This window comes from Astyanax mexicanus, chromosome 6, assembly GCF_023375975.1.
Source record: "Astyanax mexicanus isolate ESR-SI-001 chromosome 6, AstMex3_surface, whole genome shotgun sequence".
NCBI classification, from domain to species: Eukaryota; Metazoa; Chordata; class Actinopteri; order Characiformes; family Acestrorhamphidae; genus Astyanax; species Astyanax mexicanus.
The window spans coordinates 13,272,442-13,294,792 of NC_064413.1; the positions used below are offsets into that span (position 1 = coordinate 13,272,442).

At 44.3% G+C, this 22,351-nt stretch overlaps 1 protein-coding gene, 1 non-coding gene and 1 pseudogene across 3 annotated transcripts; all 3 read right to left on the reverse strand.

Moving 5' to 3' along the window:
* Nucleotides 1-11,776: 11,776 nt before the first annotated feature.
* Nucleotides 11,777-11,976, reverse strand: LOC125802609 (U2 spliceosomal RNA). Its single transcript, XR_007439714.1, has one exon. It is a non-coding gene; the product is annotated as a U2 spliceosomal RNA (small nuclear RNA).
* A 455-nt stretch (nucleotides 11,977-12,431) lies between these two features.
* On the reverse strand, nucleotides 12,432-12,540 carry LOC125802842 (U5 spliceosomal RNA; annotated as a pseudogene).
* Nucleotides 12,541-15,750: 3,210 nt separating this feature from the next.
* Nucleotides 15,751-22,350, reverse strand: LOC107197437 (uncharacterized). Of its 2 annotated transcripts, none has more exons than XM_022686966.2 (5): nucleotides 21,992-22,350; nucleotides 20,833-20,898; nucleotides 20,679-20,732; nucleotides 19,946-20,042; nucleotides 15,751-18,794 (listed from the first exon to the last, which is right to left on the reverse strand). In XM_022686966.2, the coding sequence occupies exons 1-5, from the start codon at nucleotides 22,208-22,210 to the stop codon at nucleotides 18,784-18,786; spliced, it is 447 nt and encodes a 148-aa protein (XP_022542687.2). In that variant the 5' UTR covers nucleotides 22,211-22,350; the 3' UTR covers nucleotides 15,751-18,783. The 2 variants fall into 2 exon arrangements, with proteins under 2 accessions (XP_022542687.2, XP_022542686.2); XM_022686965.2 differs by having other exon boundaries at nucleotides 19,941-20,042; nucleotides 21,992-22,347.
* Nucleotide 22,351: the final 1 nt, after the last annotated feature.

Sequence of the window (22,351 nt, forward strand, 5' to 3'; positions counted from 1 at the left end):
AGCTTGCCTAGCTATCTAGCATTATCCCATGAAATAGCTATGCTAATTAATTGTGTAGTAAGGATTTTGCTGTACATTATTAAACAATCAGGTTAAATTAAGCGAGTTACGAATACTTGTTTGAACTTGAATTCAACTTGTTTTTAATCTAAGAGTATTCTGACCCACTTGTAACTAAGTATCATTGTGTTGCTGGTGGTCATTGTTTGTTTATTTCTCCTTTTCTTCCTTTTTTATAAGGTGAAACTGGGGAAGGAAGGCACCACCACTGTCTCAGCCCGTTGTTGGAAGACTGCAGAAGCACAAGCTACAGCCAGTGGGATGGCACAAGTGCTGCTGATGAAACTCTATGTTGATGTTCTCCTGAACTTAAAGCATACCTTCATCTGTTTTTGTATTATACATAAAGTAGTATGTGGTAGTATATATTCTTGAATATGTAGTGAAGTGTATTGTTAAGTATGTAATAAAATATATTGTGATATAGACCGTTTCAATGAGGAAAACAATAACAAAGCTACTGCGCATATCTGTTCCTTCGACGCTTCCGGTGGCACTATTTTCAAGTATACAGCTGTCAAAACGAGAGCGAATATTTTGCAAGTCTCCCAAAAACAGAGCAAACATATGGTCAGAAATTAGTAAAAAGTAATCAAACCTTTTTTCCTGATCCTTTTGATAAGGATTTAAGAGGGAAGTTTTTTCCTTTGATTTAAAACGCTTGCCAGAGGCGAACTACCCACATGTGATCACTATCTTGTTGAAACAGAGTGTGTTTACACCAGAGAGGCAGTGAAAGCGTACCGCAGTTAGGACGCATATAATTACTTTCTCACTGGAAAAGTGTTCCTATAGTAGAGAAGGCATCACTATAGTGTATGGTGAGGTTGGAGCAAGTCAAAGGCTATCCAACACCTACTCTGCATGGTTTATAGATAAGAAGGAGGGAGAAGTTGTGAGCGGACACTGTAACTGCATGGCAGGTTAGCTGTGTGAAAAACAAAAGCAGGCATGTGTCACGCCGCCTGACTCTCTTCCCACACCTCCGAACTCAATTTCCCAGAATCCTATGGTTTATGATGTCACCGTCAGTCGCTCTCCTTCGCCCAATCACGTTGCCCCTTTTGGATTGGATGTTTGGTTGGACTGTCTTTTGGTTTTGAACACTGTTTACAATACTACGGCTTCTGTATTCGGTGAGATTATTGTTTGATTATTGTAAACCAGTCTGTTCATTTTACTCGGCAAGCGTCGCCCCGCTCTGTCTGGCGTTACAGCGTGTTTACTATAGAGGACCAAAAATGACATAAGTATAAATAAATGTTTAAATAAATAAATGAATAAATAAACAAATGTTGACATAAATAAATGCACATATAAATGAATAAATAAATATAAAAATAAGAAATGTATTTATTAATTAATTTATTTACCTATACAAGTATTTGTGCATGTATTTATTTATATATATATATATATATATATTAATTTCAACATAAATTTATTTATTCATTTATTTGTTTACATATTTATACATTTATATGTGTATTTATTTATACTTATGTCAATTATTCTCCACTGTTTTGAACGCTGTTTAACGCTGAACGGAAGTGTCCTAGGAACAGCGACGTCACTTCTTACGCTCATGAATATTCCTCTGAAACGGTCTATATGTGGTAATATATGGTATGTGTATTTTTGATAGTAATATATAGAAATATATTCTTGAATATATAGTGAAGTGTATTGTTTAATATATAATTAAGTATATTGCAACATATATGGTAATATATGGTACATGTTCTGGTAATATAAGGAAATATGTATGAATAAATATATAATTCAGTGTATTGTTCAATTATTTGTATATATTTTTTTATATAATTTTTTATATTAGCTTGTGTATTATTCCCCTCTTAATGTTCAGTGTCTTAATCTTAGTCATGCTGCAGCTTGGAGGAGCATCTTCGCAACCAGAAGGTCAGCACCTGTACCTACTTGCTGTTGGGCGTCATAAGAACAAGATTGACAGCTTCTACATCGCCATGGATGGTTTAATTTGGCTTACGCTGATGCACTTGTGAATTTTTACACATTCCTGCAGACAACCGTGTAAAACATTGATGTGGGGAAAATGAAGGAATCACCCAGAGTGAGAGACTTGAGAGCCAGATTGCTTAACCAGCCAGTGGTCCTCTCTCAGTGTAAGTAAGGGGCAAAAACAATGCTGACCTGTTTTATGTGTCAGAAACTGTATGCCAACAGTTAGCAGTTGATTTCACATTTAAGAGTTGAACATGGTTTCTATCCTGGACCTACGTAAGTTTAAATTGTATTGTTCTCAGGAAAGCTGTAGGCATCAGTTCCAGACATATCCAGGTTTTCGTAAGCACCTAAATACTGTTCATAGCAATGTTCAGCAAGTTACGCAACCTTCAGCTGTTGAATATTCTTGTATTGAGCCAGCAACTTCATCTCACTTACATCCTTTGGAGGACCAATTCATTCCCCCAAATCAGTTCTTCTAGTGTGTCTTTAAAAAGCAATGATTCAAGGCTACTAAAGATTCAGCCAAAGAAATGTGTGCATCTATTGTAGCCAGATTGCAGAGGAGTGAGATTCTCAACAGGTTGGTATCATCAATTGTAGGAGATTTGGAGGAACTAACAAATGAACTTCGCTCACGAGCAAAGCATTCGGTTGTATCTACTTTACCTACAACTGATCCCAATGTATCTGTGATAAATTAATCTTTTGAAAAAAATAGAAAGCCCTTTCACAAATCTGAAAACAGAATGGAAAAGAAACAAATACTTCAACCTAAAATGGGGAGTTGCAGGCCCGTAGCCAGGGGGGATCGAAGGGTTCGTTCGATCCCCCCCCCCATCCCCCCAATATAGACACCCATTATGCCATTTTAAAGCTTTTCAGTTATCTAGCCTATTTGACCGTATCTACGGTGGCCGAGAAAGCCCAGCGCAGTGCAAATTATAAAGGGCTGCAAAAGCACAAAACACATCCATCCAAATTACAACACAGGCGCAGCAAATAGAAAAACGCGCTGCAGAAAAACTTTTTTTTGCTGCGCCTGTGTTGTAATTTTGATGGATGTGTTTTGTGCTTTTGCAGCGCTTTTCAATTTGCACTGCGTTGGGCTTTCTCGGCCACCGTAGTTTTGTGCTTTTGCAGCGCTTTTCAATTTGCACTGTGTTGGGCTTTCTCGGCCACCGTAGTATCTCCTTTCAGAAAATAAACATTTAGGGCGAAATATGCCTAGTTATGAAATATTATTTTCATATTTGCGTTTTTCGTACGTCCATATTTGATCGAATGCGGACATGTTATACACCATTCGAACCGTCTGCCTCTCCGGATTACGGAACTGTGTTTAGAGTTTAAATCTGCTTGTGTTTGGCTTTGTGTTTGACGTTAAGTTACCTCAGGACACTCGAGACACACACCCAACCCCCTCCAGCGCTTCCCCCACACTCTTACCTTCAAAACGCAATCCAGTCACCAGTAAGTCTCACATATATCCAAACAGTGCTTTAAATAATTTGAGGCAGAAAAAAACAATATCAACTTTAACGCGTTATTAAAAGCGGATTATTGGTCGCTCCACGAATCCATGCATATCTAATGACCAGACGGTATGCCAGACGGTATGCAAATGAGCTCTGTCAGCCAATCAGGCGCCGAGTTCAGTGAGCTGAAGGGAGGGGGCAACGAAGTCCCAGCACAGTTGTAGGAAGATTTGAATAAGACAGAACACTTCATTTTATATTATTATTAATTCATGTTTAAGTTTTAATGGCAATACCGATAGTGAAGTAATTCTTATCTATTTATGTCAATAGTAGAGAGCTAGACAATAAAGGACAGCAACATCAGAGACAAACAATGGAGGGCAGCAACAGAGACAATGGAACAAAGCAACAGACAACTGAGGTGAGCAACAGAGACAGACAATGAAGTCACATCACAGATGTAGGAAGTTTGAGTAACACTTACATTTATATAAAATTTATGTTAACAGTGGGGAGCAACAGATGAACAAATAAGGACAGCAACAACAGATTCACAACAAACTTATAATGAATAAAATATGTCTAAATTAAAAGGTTTGAAGTGTGCTCGTGTATTTAGGGGGCATTGGAGTAGAGAGCCAAATGAAGTCCACTTTTGGGGGAAAAAGATCCCCCCCATAACAATGCTGGCTACGGGCCTGTCTTGTCAACATTTAAGTTGAAGAAAATGATCCTCCTTTCGACCGCTACCCATTAAAGAGGCAGCAGTCAGAATTAACCCATAAAAGATATTGTGAGTCCTGTGTTTGGTTTAGTTTTAACAGGGTCACATATGTGAATAAAGATGTTGGTTTTTTTGTTTTCCTTCTTCCCAACAGTAGGTATCTCAAACACTAGTCTTTACCAAACAGTAAGCAGACTTCAGGAACAAAGAAATGCAGGCTTTATTGCAGTGAGCACGTAACCCCTGGCCATCGGTTATGAACTGACTCGTCTCCTCAGGCCAGGAACATTTATACAATCTTGTGTAGCATGGTACATACATACATAGTCACTTGCATGCACAAATCTACCTTTACCTTTTGACTCTACGTCTATGTTAGGACGGACCCTTTTGTTTTTTTTCCTTATAAGGACTGACCATGTTGTTTCTTCATAGATAGATGACCTAGGTCAGAGGTCAGCTTTGTTTACTCACTCGGCCGTCTCTACTGCTTTGTGACAGCTGTGCCTGTACACCAAAAGTTCTCTGTCTCTGGCAGATCTTCATACACTAGTGTAATTTTTTTGTATATGTTTAAAATCCAACAGAGGTGAAGCAGTCCCCCAGGGATGGCCGGGTTCACACGAAGCCGGACCATGAACCTCCTCTTCCCATTCCAGATGCCGAATCTGCCCATCACCCTCTCCGCCGGCGACACAAAAGACCTGCCCAAGAATGCCTGGACGATCCCGTCCTCTACATGGGGATTGTAGAGGTGGATCATCACCGAAACCTCGTCCATTGCGAAGAGGGGGACGCAGCAAAGACCCCGGAGCACCTCTTCCTCCATCTCTCTGCTGCACCGGTCGAAGAGTGTAGTCCGAGTAGGTTGCCAGGGTGTCGTCCATAAAGCCTGCCGCCGCAAAGTCCTGAAGACAGAAGATACTTGATGGTCCAAGTTCAGCGAAGTCCCGGAGGATCCTCTGGGCAATGAAGTCCGATCCAAAGCTGGCCTTGTTTGCAGCCTCCACCTCTGAAAGTAGCTCCAACTGGACCGTATTATGGACTCGCACCACTCAAGCCGACGTTGGCGCTCTCCCGGCCATGCTCTTTTAGCGACAAGAGCGCCGTTCTGATAAGAACAGATTTTTTATTTTATTTTATTTTCACGGGGAAGAAGTATTTCACCGTCAAAGTTTGTATACTCGATTAATCATACCCGCTAATAACACTTAACAATTAATTCTTACAAAAAAGCTAAAAAACACTTCTCTTTTTTTTGGCTGTGCCTGGGCCTACAATTAAAAAAAAGTTAAAAACGTTTAAAAGGATACAGAGGGAGCCCCTCTTCTCTGGAGGACTCTTCACCCTCCGAACCTGACGAAATCGACACATATTCGTTGTCTATCCGGAGGGGGGGTGGCGTGATGTCCATGTTCAACCTAAGGCCCCCTGGATCGAGGGCAGCTGGTTTTGCTAAAGGGGCTCCCGTGGGAGCTGCTGGAGGTGAGGTGCCAGCCTTCCTCACCTTTTTTTCAGTCTCCCTATCCCTCTTGGTTGACGCTGATATCTTCAGGGGAGCAGGACCCGGGGGTGCCTCTCTGTTAGGCCGAGAGGGTGAGCCCGGGACCGAGCACCTGGCTTCAGCCGGGGTGGAGAATATCCTGTATCCTGTAGATCTTCACGGCCCCCGCAGATGGAACTTCCCTCACCTCCGGCTGGCTCTTCTTTACTCTTGCCCTCGCCAGGGCCACGGCATAGGATGGGGCAGGAGTGGATTAAGTGTCCCTCTGCTTGTTGCAGTCTTTAGCCAGGTGCTCAGGGCGAACCCCAGCCAGAACCTGGCGAACAGGGTGGCGGGGTGTCCTCCTTTTCCCTCCACCAGCCCCGCCAGGAAGGCCACGAACAAAGTCGTGGCCTTTACCGGCACGCAGAATACCCCTCTGCCTCCCCTGGCGAGCGGGAGGTACATGGTCGTCCTAGCGACCTGCTCGTACCTCCCACACAAAGGTGGAAGTACACCTTTCGACCCGTCTTCCCATCACGAAAGGGATTGGGAAGACGTAGGCCAGGTGGTTCAGACCAGCCAGCAAGTCCGAATTCAAGACCAAGACCCTGCCAGACAACGAGAGACCCCTCTCGCTCCAGCGTGCCGCCCTAACCTGCAGGCCGTAGAGCAAGTGAGACAGCGGGCACCCCTGTCGTACCCCTCCCTTCTGCTCGACCTCGGCCGAGAAGTGGCCGTTTACTCCGATTCTGCTGGTGACTTCTGTGTACAGAAGTCGTACTAGGGCTAGGAAGCCCAGGCCCATGGCCATTCTCTCCCGGTCTCTCCTGGTCCAGACCCAGCACCACCAGGGGCACCCGTGCGCCCGAGCACCCCACACGTTTGATCTGGACGGACCAGGGAAGCCATAACTCCCTTGAGGTGTTGGACCAGCACCTTGGCAAGGATCTTGTAGTCCACTGGAAGCAATGTTATTGGCCTCCAGTTTGCCCCAGGACAATTGCACCAGGTGTGTCGTCCCCCTGGGGCTCGACGACCCTGTACGAATCGACCAGCCTGACCGTCTGCACGATCCTTGCTAGTTCCATCCCCCCAGCCCCCGCGTCCAGGTTTACGTTAAAGTCCCTGCCTACAACGAGGACTTTGTTAGTGAACAGCAGGGGCTCCAGGTGGGCGAAGAACCTTCGCCGACCGGCCGGGCTGGCAGGAGCATAAACTCCGACTGCCCTGAGGGAAATCCCCATCCACGCAGATAATGTGTCCCGGGACCGGGGACTGAACGGTCAGGACCGAGAAGTCCCCGGAGCCGAACAACACGCCCACTCCGTCCGCCACTCCTTCACCCACCCCCCACTGGGCCAAATACGAGCTCGCGCCCCGCTGCGAGGTCAAGTGGCACTCCTGCACAAACAGCACAAGCGGAACACTCGCAAGCTTTGAAACACTGCCTCCCTTTTTACCCTGTCCCTGATGCCCCTAACATTGAGTGACCCCACCGTCAGTCTGCACATATTTAAACGGTGGGGTCACACCCTCCCCCCTCCCGCTGTACCCAGAGAACGGAAACCCACCCCCCAACCTCACCAAAAAACCCACCCCAAGCCCAACAAAGTCCCACACGCCCACAAACCTCACAAAGCAGTCCCAAAAACCCACCCCAGCTCAACAATGTCCCACAAACCCTCCACCCGCAAAAAACCCACCCCAAGCCCAACAAAGTCCCACATGCCCACAAACCCCACAAAGCAGTCCCACAAACCCCCCACCAGCAAATAGCCCACTCCAAACCCACAAGTCACCCCACCCGCAAAAACCCACCCGAGCCCAACAAAGTCAGACACACCCACAAACCCCACAAGGCAGTCCCACAAACCCCCCACCCGCAATCTGGCACGCTGGCAGGGTCGAGGAGGTCGAACTCTTGGGCCTCCTCAACCTTGGATCTCTTGGGCTTTTGGCCGTCCTCGTCAGGCTGAGGGTCCCGTTCCCTGGCGGGAGCAGGGGCAGGGGGGTCTGGTGCTGGTTGGTCGTCAGAGACGGCGACGGTCGCCCAACCGGGCCGCTCGAGGGGTGGACCGGTATCCATCCCCTCCAACACCTCCGCCCAGTCCATGGGCGCCCAGGCGTTAGAAGGCGGTGGGGCCTGGAGCTTCCTCAGATGGTGGGGGAGGGGGAGACGTGGCGGGGTGGAGGGGGCCCTATGTGGTGGGCGGTGGAGGGGGCCCTATGTGGTGGGCGGTGGAGGGCCCTGGGTCTCCGTGGTCCTCAGCGGCAGGCTTCAACAGGCGTTCAGCAGGCGCCCCGGTAGCCGGTGCTGCGACGTCCTCCTCCGACGGGGCCGGTCCCGGTTGACAGTCTGGAACTCGTCCGCGAACAGGCTTGCGAAGGTGCCGTGACGGAAGAGGTGGCCCTCGCTCCCAAAGAGGCTGCAGGTCTTGGGGGCCCTGCACTCCGCGGTTCCGTGGTCCTTCGACTGGCAGAACCTGCACCTCCGCCCCGTGCAGGCCTCCTTCGTGTGGCCGAGGCCGCCGCACCGGTGGCAGTAGAGGGGCTGCCCGGGGTAGTGGAGGAACCCCCGGTGGGTGCCGATGGCGAAGCTCCCCGGGGGCTGAAGCCGGACCAGGAACCTCCTCTTGCCATTCCAGATTCCAAACCTGCCCTTCACCCTCTCCGCCGGCGACACCGAGGAGCAATACCTGCCCAGGAAGGCCTGGACGATCCCATCCTCCACGTGAGGGTTGTAGAGGTGGACTGTCACCGGAACCTTGTCCATCGCAAAAAGGGGGACGCGGCGAAGTCCCCGGAGCACCTCATCCTCCATCCCTCTGCTGCACCGGTCAAAGAGGGCAGTGCAGTCCGAGTAGGACGCCAGGGTCCCCAGAATCCCAATCTTTGCCTGACTCTAGCTAATGCGTCAGTCCAGTTGCCCCGTCCACCACCCTCTTTGTCAAATTTTTCACCTAAAATCTTCATGTCGGTCTTCTTAAAATCCAGATCCAAGTCGGCACGTAGGTCTCCCCAGGGTCCAAAGAGATGGGCCTCGGACTTGCTCCTATTGAGCTTAGCGCCCAAGGCCCTTCCAAACCAGTCAGTCAAGTCCAATGCTCTTTGGACCAAAGAAAAAAAGTCAGAACATAAAAGGATAACGTCATCCATATATAGGGAACAAGTCGCTGTCAGTCCGCCTGGCAAGTCCAGTCCTTTGATTCATTTGTCCTTTCTCAAAATCTGCTCCAACGGCTCTATACATGCCACGTACAGAAGCGGAGATAACGAACACCCTTGACGGATGCCAGAGCGTACACTGACCGCTTTTGTGAGGTGCCCGTTTACACAAATTTTGCTGCTGATATCTTTGTAAAGCAGCCCCACCCACTTTATGAACATCCCTGGGAAGCCCAGTTTTTGCAGTACCTGAAACAGGTACTGGTGCGAGACCCGATCAAAAGCTTTCTCAAACTCTAAATTTAGGACTATCAGTCGAATGTTTCTGTCTCTCGCAAAACAGATGGCATCTCTTACCAACAATAGGCTGTCTATCTTTTGTTATATTTACAATCCCTGATAAACAACTGATAAGAACAGATTTTTTTTTTTTTTTTCAACCAGAGCTTTATTCAGAAGATCACATCACACATCACATACAGAAAAGAAAACAAACTGGCATCCCACCACCAAAACATGACTTGAGCAACAACGTAAGTCGACCCCTCGGATCTCCGGCATCTTCCCTGCATCTGCAACACAAATAACAAAAAGAACACCGCAGAAACCCCAGCCAAAACCAACACGGGAAAACCCCCCAACTCAAATCATTTCCCAGCACTAGATATTCCCCCAAGCCCCCTCATTCTTCCCTTCCTCTCACATCTCCTGCCCCCCTTCCTTTCCCCGCGGCCACCAAGGCCGCCCCAGAACAGTCGGGCCCGCGAAGCCGCCACCTTCCAGCTGTCCTACCCCCACCCTGCCCCCCATCCGTGCCGTCCCTCCCCCCAAGGTCCACTTGAAGGCACACCCTAATCATCATCGGAGTCTCTGCTTCTCACCCTCCCCCTCCCGGCTCGTCTGGCTGTCACCCTTGTCCATCCCCCCCCCCAGCATCCTCTCCCTGGCTGCCCCCAAGTCCGCTAAGGAGTAAGGGAGAAAGTTCCGAAGCGGGGGAGGCAGTGACCAGCAGCTGCTGCCACGTCTCTGATCCTGGATCCTCAGGTTCAGCGGACACAGACTCTTCCACTGTGAGGAGGTCAAACTCCTGCACCTCTGCGCTGCGGGAGCGTTTGGGCTCCCTGTCATTCTCAACGTCATCCTTCGCCTCCCTTGCTGGGCGGACCCTGGAGGGACCCGGGGCTGGGGAAGTGTCCATCTTTTCCTGGCTGTCTGGGATGACCTCATCCGCCCAGTCCAACGCCGGTCTGGCACCAGGGAGGTCGAGTGCCTCCAAGGCTTCGGCCCAGTTGACGGGGGTCCAAGGGCCCGGACCTGAGTCTAGCTGGGCTACCGTGACTGTTCATCCAGCAGGCGGCACAGCCTCCGGGCTGAGAATAGGTGCCAGATCCTCCACACCTTGACCGGACTCGGGAGGGAATCGAGGAGCCTGGCCTGGGGGCAGGTCTGGGGTGGGTGAGGGGGTAGATGAGCGTGCCCCTTCCTCCAATGACTCCGCTGGACCAGCTGACGTGCCGGCTGGGGGACTGACAGGTTCGCTGAGCGGCGGCGAAGCAGGCTCTCCAGCTGCAGGACCAGAGGGCCCCGTGACCACGCTGGCAGCCGGTGCCGACTTTTCCGGGCAGTCACGAAACAGGTGATCTCTGCTGCCACACAAGCTGCAGGACTTGGGGGCCCTACAGTTGGCTGCTACGTGGCCCTCCTCTCCGCAGAAACGGCAGCGCAGTCCCGTGCAGGCCTCCTTCGTATGGCCAGGGCCCCCGCATCTCCGGCAGTAAAGGGGCTGTCCAGGGTAGTGGAGGAACCCCTGATGCGGACCTATGGCAAAGCTCCCTGGGGGGTGAAGGTAAGCCCCTGGGACTGCTGGATCCGCCCGGAGCCGGACCTGGAACTTCCGCTTTCCATTCCAGATGCCAAAGCGACCCCGGAGCTGCTCCCCAGCCGACACGGAGGAGCAATAGCGGCCCAGGAATGCCCTGATGAGCCCATGCTCTACGTAGGGGTTGTAGAGGTGGATGGTGATGGGCACCTCCTCCAGGGCGAAGAGCGGTGATACCTTGATGCCCCTCATCCGTTCGTGGTCCCTCAGCCTGCTGCACCTCTCATAGAACGCGGTGCAGTCCGCCAAAGCAAAGAAGGTGAGGTCCAGAAATCCAGCACCAGAGAAGTCCTGCAGGCAGAAAATTTTGCTCTTTTCTATTTGTACCAGATCCTGCAGGACTCTCAACACCAGCCAGTCACAGCCAAAACGGTCCCTCACGTCCTGGGGGAATCCTTTTCCAGCTCCAGCCTGACGGAATTCTTTAGCCGCACCACTCGGGCCGGCAACGTGTCGCCTTCTGCTGCTTGCGGCATGATCTTAGCCAAAAGGCCGAGAAGCGATAACCCGAATATTGCCACCTGGTTGCGGGGCCCTTCTTTTTACTATGTAGCTACTAAGCGGCAAAGCCGACAGATGTCCCACCCACCCATTTAATGTCACCCTACTCTAGCCACTGTTCAAAGAGGTCTGTCTTTTATTCTTTTATGTTACCGTTATTCCTTTCAAACTTTTTTCTTTTACTGTTTTCTTTTGCCATCATTCCTTTCTACTCTTTTTTTTTCTTTACTTATTTATTGATTGATTGATTGATTAATTAATTCATTGATTCATTAATTCATTCAAAAGACCCTCCCCTGCCACAAAGTACAGAATTAAATAAATAAATAAACAGGACAAGAAAACAACACAAACATGTATTGGTTCACTTCAAAACACAAGCAGAGGAAAAAACAAGACAGATCACAGGAACTGACCCTCCCCCAAACAATTCAAGCCCCCCTGAGTACATATCCAAAAAAACATTTGTTTCTTCTTTCTTTGCACCGCTGTAAGGAAGGTGCACCGCTCCTGGAGGTACTGCAATACCAGGTCGATGTGTGGAGCAGAAGGAGCAAGCTCCTGTTCTTGCTCCCTGTTCTAAAAATCCATTTAATATGTAGCCCTCATATAGAGGGCGTATCAGATATTAAACTGATAAGAACAGACACCCTCTCAGAGCCTGCCCGAGTCACCTTCTCAGCCAAGACCTTAACCAAGATTACTGTTCACACAGCCAAGGTACAGACGAGAACAGACACAACCAGTGCCTGAACTGTCTCCCAAGGCTGTGGATTGCAACCCAAACAAATCAGCCACCAAGCGAGCAGCCAAAGCAACTGCCCACTGGGGATTGACCGCAAGGACAAACGCCATGTCAAGCTCTCCGCTGGAGAGTGGGACAGATACCTATCCTAGCCAAAAGGCTGAGAAGCGCTAACCCGAATATCGCCACCTGGTGGCGGGCCGTACTTTTTACTATGTAGCTACTAAATGTCACCCTACTCTAGCCATTGTTCAAAAAGGTCTGTCTTTTACTCTTTTCTTTTACCGTTTTTTCTTTTACTGTTTTCTTTTGCCATCATTCCTTTCTACTCTTTTTTTTCTTTACTTGTTTACATTCTTTCATTTATTCATTCTCTCTCTCTCTGTTTTTTTACTGAAATGAGCAGCTTCACTAAAAGCAAAGCTTTCAAAAAAGAAGCAATACTCTTCAACGTTCCCCTCCACGGAAATCTTTAGTAAAAGGCGAAAGATTTATACGTGTAGTCCAGTATATATATTTTTTTCCTTCTGTCTAGTTTTAGGCTTTTATTCTTTTAGAGGCTTTTATTGTGACACTTGCATTAAGACCCTGCTGGTGTGGTGTCATATGTGTGCACCTCTGACACTGTTAGAAGGAATGGCCAGTTCAGCATGTAGAGTTCTGTGTCTGTCATCTGGATAAATAATGTATAAAACACAGTTTGTATTAAGAAATGAAGTTCAATAATCATCTGTTAGTAAACCTGAGTCTTCATTTTGTTGATATCGATGATGGATGCCACTTTATTTGTGTAGATGGCTGTAGATTTGATCAAGTGAGGGGGTTACTCAAAGCAGCTGTGCTCACTTGCATGGTATGTTTTTCTATGTAAGAAATAATTCAGTTCATAGGAACCCCTTAGCCATAAGCTCTCTTTTACTGATATGTTTAATTGTACTTAAATGTGTTTTTGTTTATTTTACTGTGCATTTTAGAAGAGCTGTAAATTCGACAGAAGTTCTCTTGAGTTGTCCTGAAATAACAGTTTACATTGTACTGTGTAATGCAAAATCTGTGGAGGATTGTCTGTTTTATGTTTCTTTTAGAACCACTACCATAATTGTCCTATAATTATATTTTATTTGTTTGTTTTCTTTTATTACTGGGAATAGTTTGTCACACTATTCTTGTCAACATTTAATTTGAAGAAAATTATCCTTCTTTCGACCGCTACTTATTAAAGAGTCAGCAGTCAGAATAAGCCCATAAAAGATATTGTGAGTCCTGTGTTTGGTTCAGTTTTAAACAGGTCACATTTGTTACGAGGAGTGGGGTTAATTGTCTGACTGTTAGGGGGTTAGTGGGGCTGTGCTTAGGTCAAATACGGTTGCAGGTTGCAGGTTGTTGTTCGTGAAGCCAGCGTTGCAGTTTCGTTGGAGCCAGGCCCATGACACAGATCGTCATCTGCAGATTCACCATGACTGGGACCAAGATCAGAGCAGCTTGAAGAAGCCAGCAGTTCAAATCGATTGCAGATGCCAGCTATTTAAGAGACTGTCTTCTATAAGCTGTATTATATCCTTTAGTCTGCATGGACTGAAACTTTACCCCTAGTGGTAGTAGTACATGAAAACTTAAATATGTCTGATGTTGAGGAAGAATCTTCTGTTATAAATGAAGATGCTGTGGATTATGTAGATATTCAGCAACAAATTCAAGAGCTTAGCAGAAAACATGGAGAGGCTATGGCTGCTATTGCCAACTTGAGTAATGGATCAAACAGGTCTTATGTTTATGTACCTAGGGAAAGACACATTCAGCCTTTCAGTGGGGACTTAAGTCAGGATGGGAGGGCTGTTGATGAGTTTATTGAGAAGGTAGAAAGAGTACTACGGGCCAGGGACCAAGCTCCAGAGGATCAGTCAGATTATGTTATCTCACTGTTAAGGGGAGCAGCCCTAGAGGGTGTGAGGTTAAGAATGGAAGGGGAGTCCAAGCTGCCTAGTGACCTGTTCATATACTTAAGATCAGCTTTCAGAGAACAACGCAGTGTGTCTCAACTACTACATACCTTTTATGGTCGAAAGCAAGCAGAAGGTGAAGATCTTCGAGCTTACTCTCATGCACGAGCTCAGATACAGACCTCTATTCTCAAGCAATATCCAAGTGCTGTGTCAAATAAGAGGAAAGCTATCCGTGATCAGTTCATTGAGGGAGTGAGGGATTCAGGTGTAGTGGATTAAACAGAGGTTTTCTTCATCGCTTGGACACACACACACACTACCCCCATCTTATGGTCTAAAAGGAATTTTCTAACACAATCACCTCCAGGATGCTCTAATCTCTAGCCAAGCAACCTGACTATTTCTTCACTCAGCCTCGCTCAAGAGCCCTAAATTAAGTAGCAGTCGTAAACCTCGGAGTTAATGTTTAAACATCTGAAACATCAGCGCATTGAACATACCTTGGGCCTGTTGAGACCTAGGTGTTTCTGGGTAGGAATATACAAAGATGCTGGGTAAAACAGTGTCAAAGGTGTATCTTAACCAAGTTGCTCCAACCCAAGATACAACCGCCCATTAAGTCTTTTCTGGCTTCACGTCCACTTGAGGTCATAGCTGGTGATTTTACCATTCTTGAACCAGCCTCAGATGGGCGTGAGAATGTGTTAATAGTAACTGATGTTTTTACAAAATTCACGCAGGCCTTTGCTACATGGGATCAGAGGGCTGAGACCACAGCTAAGATCCTCCTCAAAGAGTGGTTGATGAAATGTGGTGTACCTAAATGACTGCAACCTGACCATTTGCTGAACTGTGTACACTTTATGGGGTAAAGAAAATGCGTACCACACCATTCCATCCTAGTGGAAATGCTCAGTGTGAGCATATTAATAGAACGCTTCATGATCTGTTGCGTAGTCTGCGAGTCCTCAAAAGAAACACCGGTGGCCAGAACATCTTCCAGAGCTGATTTATGCCTATAATGTCACACCTCAGGTTACTCACTATACTTCTTACTTTTTGGTGTTGAACCTCACCTCCCAGTAGATGCCCTGCTAGGACAAGAAAAGGTGGTAGATCACAGGCAAGAATGGTTGACCATACCCCAGGAAATGACTATGTTGTTTCTTCATAGATATATCACCTAGGTCAGAGGTCAGCTTTGTTCACTCACTCGGCTGTCTCTACTGCTTTGTGACAGATGTGCCTGTACACCAAGAATTCTTTTCTCTGGCAGATCTTCATACACTAGTGTATTTTTTTGTATATGTTTAAATTCCAACAGAGGTGAAGCAGTCCCCCGGGGACGGCCGGGTCCACAAGAATGCCTAAACAAAAGCACAAAGAGGTTAGGAATATTCTGAAAGTAAATACTAACAGAATAATGTGTATTTTATTTTAATAAAAGCATTCACTGCACGAAAAGCATGCATATATGTAAATATCTTGACTATTCATCAAGTACGTATATGTTCAAAATACGGACCATATCCAAGCATTTCTGTACTTTTCTTTCTATTGCAAATATCATGACATTTATTGAGTCAATATATGCTTTATATCATACTTGGGACAATATCCTGAAATATAAGGGCTCAATATATGCAAAGTATACAACATGGACAATATCCTGGGGAATACATTTGTCAAGAAATGCTTACGTCTTCATCAAAACATGTTTGTACATTTGCCATAGGGCCAGAGCTACTTATACATTATGACAACATTTTAGACTCAGAGATATCTTTGGATACATTTTATTGTGTATTTACTCAGAATTATTTGCACAAACAAAAGGTTTTCTTGATAGTCAATACAACAGAGATTTAAATACAATTGATAATGCAATGTTAACATATTAGAAAAAGCAGTTAAAGCTCATGAAAACATACTTGCTTAAACTGACACAAACAACTTATGTTTAAAAAAATTGACCATATTGTCGCTGTCCAATGAAATACTAGTATCTCCAAATGGCAACTTCACAGATGGCAACTACACAGGAGAGGCTAAAAATCTCTCATATAACAGGAGGGAGTATACACCCTGGAAAGGCCACCAATACATAACAGGGCAGACAGAGCATCTCCAATTCACCTGTTAAGTTAATATACATTGACAAATAATGATTCATGTTTTTTAAATATAAAAATCTTCCCCAGTTGATTTTTAGACACATTTTGCTGAAGCAACTGGTATAACAACATTGACTATTTCCTCCCTGAACCTTGAAAATTTTATTTTGTATGTACAGAATGCACACTGACTTGAGATTCTTTTCATTGGAATGAAAGATGCATGTGACCAAGGTTCGTAATTTGTGTCCCAAACAGTGCAAGAAGTGTTCAATCCAAAGAAATATTTGTCCCCATGTTCTTTGAACCACTGAACTTGAGCAACTACGTGTTCTGCCTTTCGTAATGAACCATGGTTTTTAACAAAGAGAAACACTTTCCAGATGTTTGCAATATGCCCAGGATGCTGAGATGCTCTTGGATCTATGACTGGCTCTCCTGTTATTTCTCTGTGACTAAACCACTTTGCACAAACACAGGAGGAATTCCCTGTTCTGTAATCTGACCGTGAATATACATCACCTGCTAAGACATATCTGTCGCAATAATAGTAATGAAAGGAAACACGATGAATTGTGCTGCTGGGATACATCACCTCAAACATAGTCAAGAGTGCAGCATTTTCTTCCAATGACATTGTGGCTTTTTTAACTGGTGGAAGTAAAGTCTCCAAATTGTCACTGTACTCGTAATTACCAAGTATGGAATCATCAGAAAGATGACTCAGGGTTTCCAACTGTTTAGATGTTATGACTGCCTTGAGCTGATAGCTTCCATTAAAAAAGCAATGAATGTCACCAAAAAACGGATCACTTAGTGAACATTTGCCAGCAACTTGCCAGTCAGTCAGCCATTTCCTCATCATGCAGAGTTCTGAGTCACGGTTGTTTGAATGATAATCTCCTAACACACCATTGGCCCTCTCAAAAGAAAAACACCAGAACCCATGCACTGGTCCATAATCCTGAATGCATGATTTTAAATGGAGGTGTAAATGCATATTCATGGTACACCATTCTTTGCCATATTTTCTTTCAAAGAAATTGCAAAATAACTTTAAACATCGATGTGCATCTTCTAGGTCATCATTTTGAATAACCCGACTGCAAAGTACTTTAGTGGCCGAGACAAACACTTTCCAAATGTTGTAATGTTCCTCACTAATAATATCCTTCAGTGCAAACAATGAATATACACAAACCCACATTTTCCACTGTGATGCTGTGAAACCCTCAAAAGCTGCCTCTAACTTAGAAGGAATACCAGAATCTACATGAGAAGGAATTCTCATGGCATCAACACGGGACTGGAGAGCAGAAAACCCATCTTTTGAGATCACTCCTGTCTCCCTCCAAACCTGCATTACACGTTTAGCTGTGCCTTCCAGCAAGTTGTGCATAGGATCAATAATGTGCATACGAACACAATCAAAGTAAGGCAGTTCCTGAAGAGAACTGTATCTAGCACCGTACAAGGCCTCAATTCTTTCTTTCTCAGCTTTGTTTTCTGCTGCCCTTGCTTTTTTAGCGTATTCACAATGGTCTCTATGATTCCGTGAGGGCCAACTTTCATCATTAAATCCTGCATAGCACACTTTGTTATCTGAAGTTCGTAAGAAATCTTTCAAACACTTGCTACAGCCTTTGGTGGCCATGTGGCCCAAAAAACCTCCAGTTTTCCTGGCTGCTGGTATATCACTTGCCAGACAAAGAATGGCTGCACGGTATAGTTGCTTCCCCATTAGTGAACTGTCCTTAAGGTACTGACCGTGCCACAGTTTGCACAGATCACCAACAAGTACATTTAAGAATCCATTTATATGCTTTTTGGGTTCATGTGGTCCAGGGATTATTCCAGCTACTATTATGTTTTCTTCTTTGAATCGCTCCTCTCTAGGTAAATTCATCACCACTAGATACATGACACCAACAGAATCATGAATGCTTTTATACGGCTGGAACCAGTCAACATTGAGCATCAATCCCATATTATTAGCTTCTGCTAGGAATGGCCTACCCTGGACATACATAAACTGTTTCCAAATTTGCCCATCATAAACATCCGTGTACATCCCTTCTTTTACTTCTCTTTCTCGCCAGCGTTCACATGATTCAATGAATCCAGGCCTCTGCAACATGTCCTCTAAAGATTTTGATATGCTTCGGTAACAAAATGTCCGTTTTGGGTACAGAAACTCTCTTTCACCTTTCCCAATGACAGTTTTCATCAGCAAAGCACCACACTGTTTCCGTAACTTTTTTTGTTTGTGGCCTGGAAAGTCAACATGAGAGCATTTTGCAGATTTCTTTCGAACAATTTTACCCCTTCCATCATGTATGTTCAGAACTGCATTCTCGTGACTGTAAACTGAGCTACAAACGGGGCATACTACATATTGAGCAAAATCATCTCTATTCATGCTCAGTCTCTTGCGAAACATGTAAAGAGAAGATGGAATGCTTGCTGCAATGCGTCTCATTGGTTCTACAGACAGAATAGAGGTCAAAATTAACATCACATGTCTAAGAATGGTTAAAACTGATTCGAATGCTCTGTCAGAAACTGTGAAGTGTGACTTCCACCTTGCAAGAACAAATAAAAGTCCTGTGATGAAAGGTATGTGGTCATCTTGCTCCATCTTGTCATCAGCAGGTGTGAACACACTGTCCTCAGGTTCCTCTTCACTCCATACCTCCATATCATCCTCCACCTACATAAAAACACATTACAATTAGTGCTGTCTGGCGATTAAAAAAATAATTATTAATTAATTGCATTCCTCACTTTCTACAAAGCAAATATTTTAAACTGTACAATTCAAATGAATTTTAGACAAGGAGCAAATAAATTAATAAATACCTGGCATAGAATTAAAAGCGCTCTGTAATGAACTTAAAAAGGGTAACAGATGCTGTAAATACTGTATATACTCTCTTGTATATCTCTTAGAATCTCTTAGGCCATTTTTTTAAATATATATACATGTTTGTTTTGAATGAAAATCACATGATTGTCATACATGTCAGAGGTTATATTTTAGAAATTCTAGGCTCAAGTATGTCTCAAGTAAGTTAGCGGCACATTAAAATCCATATTAAACATAAAAACGACACTGAAGTTGTTAAATGCTTGCTTATTTGGTACAAAGAATACCTAACTTGGTTCTGATTATTCATAAGTTCAAGATTCCGTTTACCAGCACAGGTCTTATTCTCATCAGCCTCGGAATGTTCTCCGCTGGGTATGTAAGGACGGAGAACACTCTTACACTGTGTGTTCTTGCTCAGAGTCCAGCTGATTTTAGCAACATTAAGATCCAAACTCAAGATGAATGTAGAACATTACATGGTGAATCTGGTACAAGCGCTGGTCATATTGGTCGTGACGGCGGGAACGTTGTTTAAAACACGAGCTAACAGGAGCAAGCAATCGTTTTTCAAAGGAGGATAGGTGAATCACGGTAAATATAATATTTAAGCTTTTATTTCAAAATGTAATAAATAAATAAAATATTTAATTAATTAAATCTACTTTTAATTAGTAACTTATTCAATAATTTATTCATAATATTGTCACAAACAATCCTACATACCAAAAATGCCAGATAAAATATATTTGCAGTCATTGAACACACCTCAATAAGTGCAACTACTTGAGTGTAGTTGTGAACCCAGATCTTATAAGCCACTAGATATTAATGTCTATGACAAGTTTGTGTAAACGTCTGACCACAACTGCATATTTGCTTTTGCAGTCTTTTTTGCAGACCAAAATAAAATGGCTTAAAATGCTCTGCCTGGAACTATAATGTCCTTCTATCTTGCAGAACAAATAAATGTAATGAAATTATATGTACTTCACTGTCATGTTCTTGCTCCATCTCATCATTAGCATTAACATCAGATGCAAGGGTGCTTTCCTCAGGCTCATCTTCATTCTGTGTGTCGTCATTCTCTACCTTGAAAAAAAAATTAAATAAGATTTTAAACACTGCAGCTACCGTTGTTACTTCAGATGTTAACGTCAACTCCCTAAATGACATTACCTAACAAATTCAACTGTACTTTAATCATTTTTTATTTCCCACCAAGTTCATGTAATCTGCAAAATATATGTAAATATCCTCTATAGAATGGTTTCCAATTCAAGAAAATAATGTCCTACAGGCACACATTGTGCGATTTTAGAAATCGTGTGCGTTTCTGACAGCTTAATCTGCATGTTTGAGGGCGATTTAGAGGAAATGACTCACATGACCGCTCACCCATGCGACTAAAATTTCTGGCTTGTCAGACATCCTTCCTCCCCTCCGACTGCTCATTCACAGCTCGTTTGGGCAGTTAATCAGACATTGCTTCCTATCTCAAATTCTCACAAATTACGCACAACGAAGCTAAAATTTGGCCTGATTATAAAAAATCAGTCGCATCCAACCATGAAATTTTAAGCCTGAGCTGGTTGGTTCCAAGCTAACATGAAGAAAATACCAGACACATTATCAGCACTCTCAAGACAGATAACGTTGTGCTTAATCATAACAATAACAGCATGCATTCATGTACATATTATACTGTAAAATGTAACTCAAATTTACCTCAGACTCATAATTTTCCACTGCTGAACTCTCAATCTGTGTATCTGACTCCACCTAGAAAAAAAGAAACAAAATCACCAACAGCGTACAAAGGCCCTAGGTCTGATGTAATAAAACTACTATGAGATTTTTGGAGATATATATTCATTCTTACCTCCTTTATTACTGTGCTGCAATGTGGTGTGTCTCTAATGTTTTCACTGGAGAGATCTTGGTGACACTGTTTATAAGACAAATATGAGAAATAACATAAATCATCCACATCACTGGATAATGTTGTGTACAAGTGGTTTGAAATGCTTAATGCATGAAAGAAAATTATATTTCACTAGTGCTGGGCGGTATGACCAAAATTATAAATCACTATTTTTTCTATATTATATCGGTTTCACAGGGTTTTTTTTACATGCATGGCGTGATGTATTGACTTTCGTTGTATGGGTCATAGTCTATAGTTTACGACCCAGTTTTCATATTACTTTGCATAAATGTATCCAAAAACTACTCACTTCTCATTCTAGCACTTTCCTTCTGGTGACAGAAATACAGCTGCCGTTGGTTGGTTAGATTACAGTTCTTAAACAAATTAAGATAAACTAAGGTTAGCTCCACCATGGAATCCTAAAGTTAATTCTAGTGATGCTAGGTAGATAACCTTGTGGTGAAAATGGACAGGGAAAGTTCTGAACCAGAAGCTGACTGCAGATTTGTAAAGTTGCAAAATGAAACGGATGCTAAACAAATGTAGAAAAACTATGTAATGCTTGCACCTCTTGTATGAGCCCAAAACAGGCTGTTTATGGCTCTCTGATACTGACTGTGGGTTTAATAAGGTCATTCACTGGGCTCTAAGCACTGAGACTGGTTAACTAATTTAACTCTAGCCAGCCCCGGTGAGCTGCGGTAAGCGGCTAATGCTAATACTGCTCCAGCCTCAGCACTGGACAAAATATTGTATATCTAAGCTTACTGTAAATAAATGGAAGCGCGTTACTCGCCCAAATAAACAGTTTTCCGAGACCATTTTAGCCAACCTAAGCTATCTAACCCAACCTAGGTTAGCTAGCTAGCGTTAGCTATCTCAGGTAAGTTAGCTAACCTCTGCATTGTTTATCCCAGCTGCACAAAGACCACTGATATGAACGAGAACACTCAATTTTTTTATTAATTGCCCGTTCCTAGTAAGCTAACCTAGCGGCTGTGATAATTCGCCGGCTGTATGACAGATACATTACCAGGCTAAAGTACCTAGCTAGCTAGCTAGCTAGCTTACCTGTTGAGTAGAAAAGTGGCCAGCTCTGTATCGATCTTACCTTGTCAAGTGCATTTTCAGAGTATGTCAGAAGATTCCTTTCGTCCTGATGTCTATAATATGTAGACTTTGATACATAAGAATTGCAGTGAGGGCAAAATTTCTGTAAATATTTTCGTTTACGGCAAGAACTAGGAGAAGACATCACTGCGCGCAGAGAGAGAGAGAGAGAGAGAGAGAGAGAGAAAGCGCGCGCTGTGCACGAGAGAGAACTGTGCATGCGTGTCACAAGGCGCCAAAAAAAATCAAATTAGAAGGGTTTAGGCGGTCTCTGTGCGCTAAACTGTACTTAGGTAGAAATCACTTGTTTTATTATTTTATTTTTTATTTTTTTTATTTTATTATTTTATTTTTATTTTAT

Bases quoted from the DNA above. Each gene is read 5' to 3' on its own strand.
- LOC107197437 (XM_022686965.2), bottom strand. From the start codon at position 22,210: ATGCACAGTTCTCTCTCGTGCACAGCGCGCGCTTTCTCTCTCTCTCTC. The intron at 20,043-20,678 runs GTAAATTTGAGT...TTTTTTTTCAAG, and splicing joins TGGAAAATTATGAGTCTGAG to GTAGAGAATGACGACACACA. The intron at 18,795-19,940 runs GTACATATAATT...GTTTTTATGTAG, and splicing joins AGCAAGAACATGACAGTGAA to GTGGAGGATGATATGGAGGT.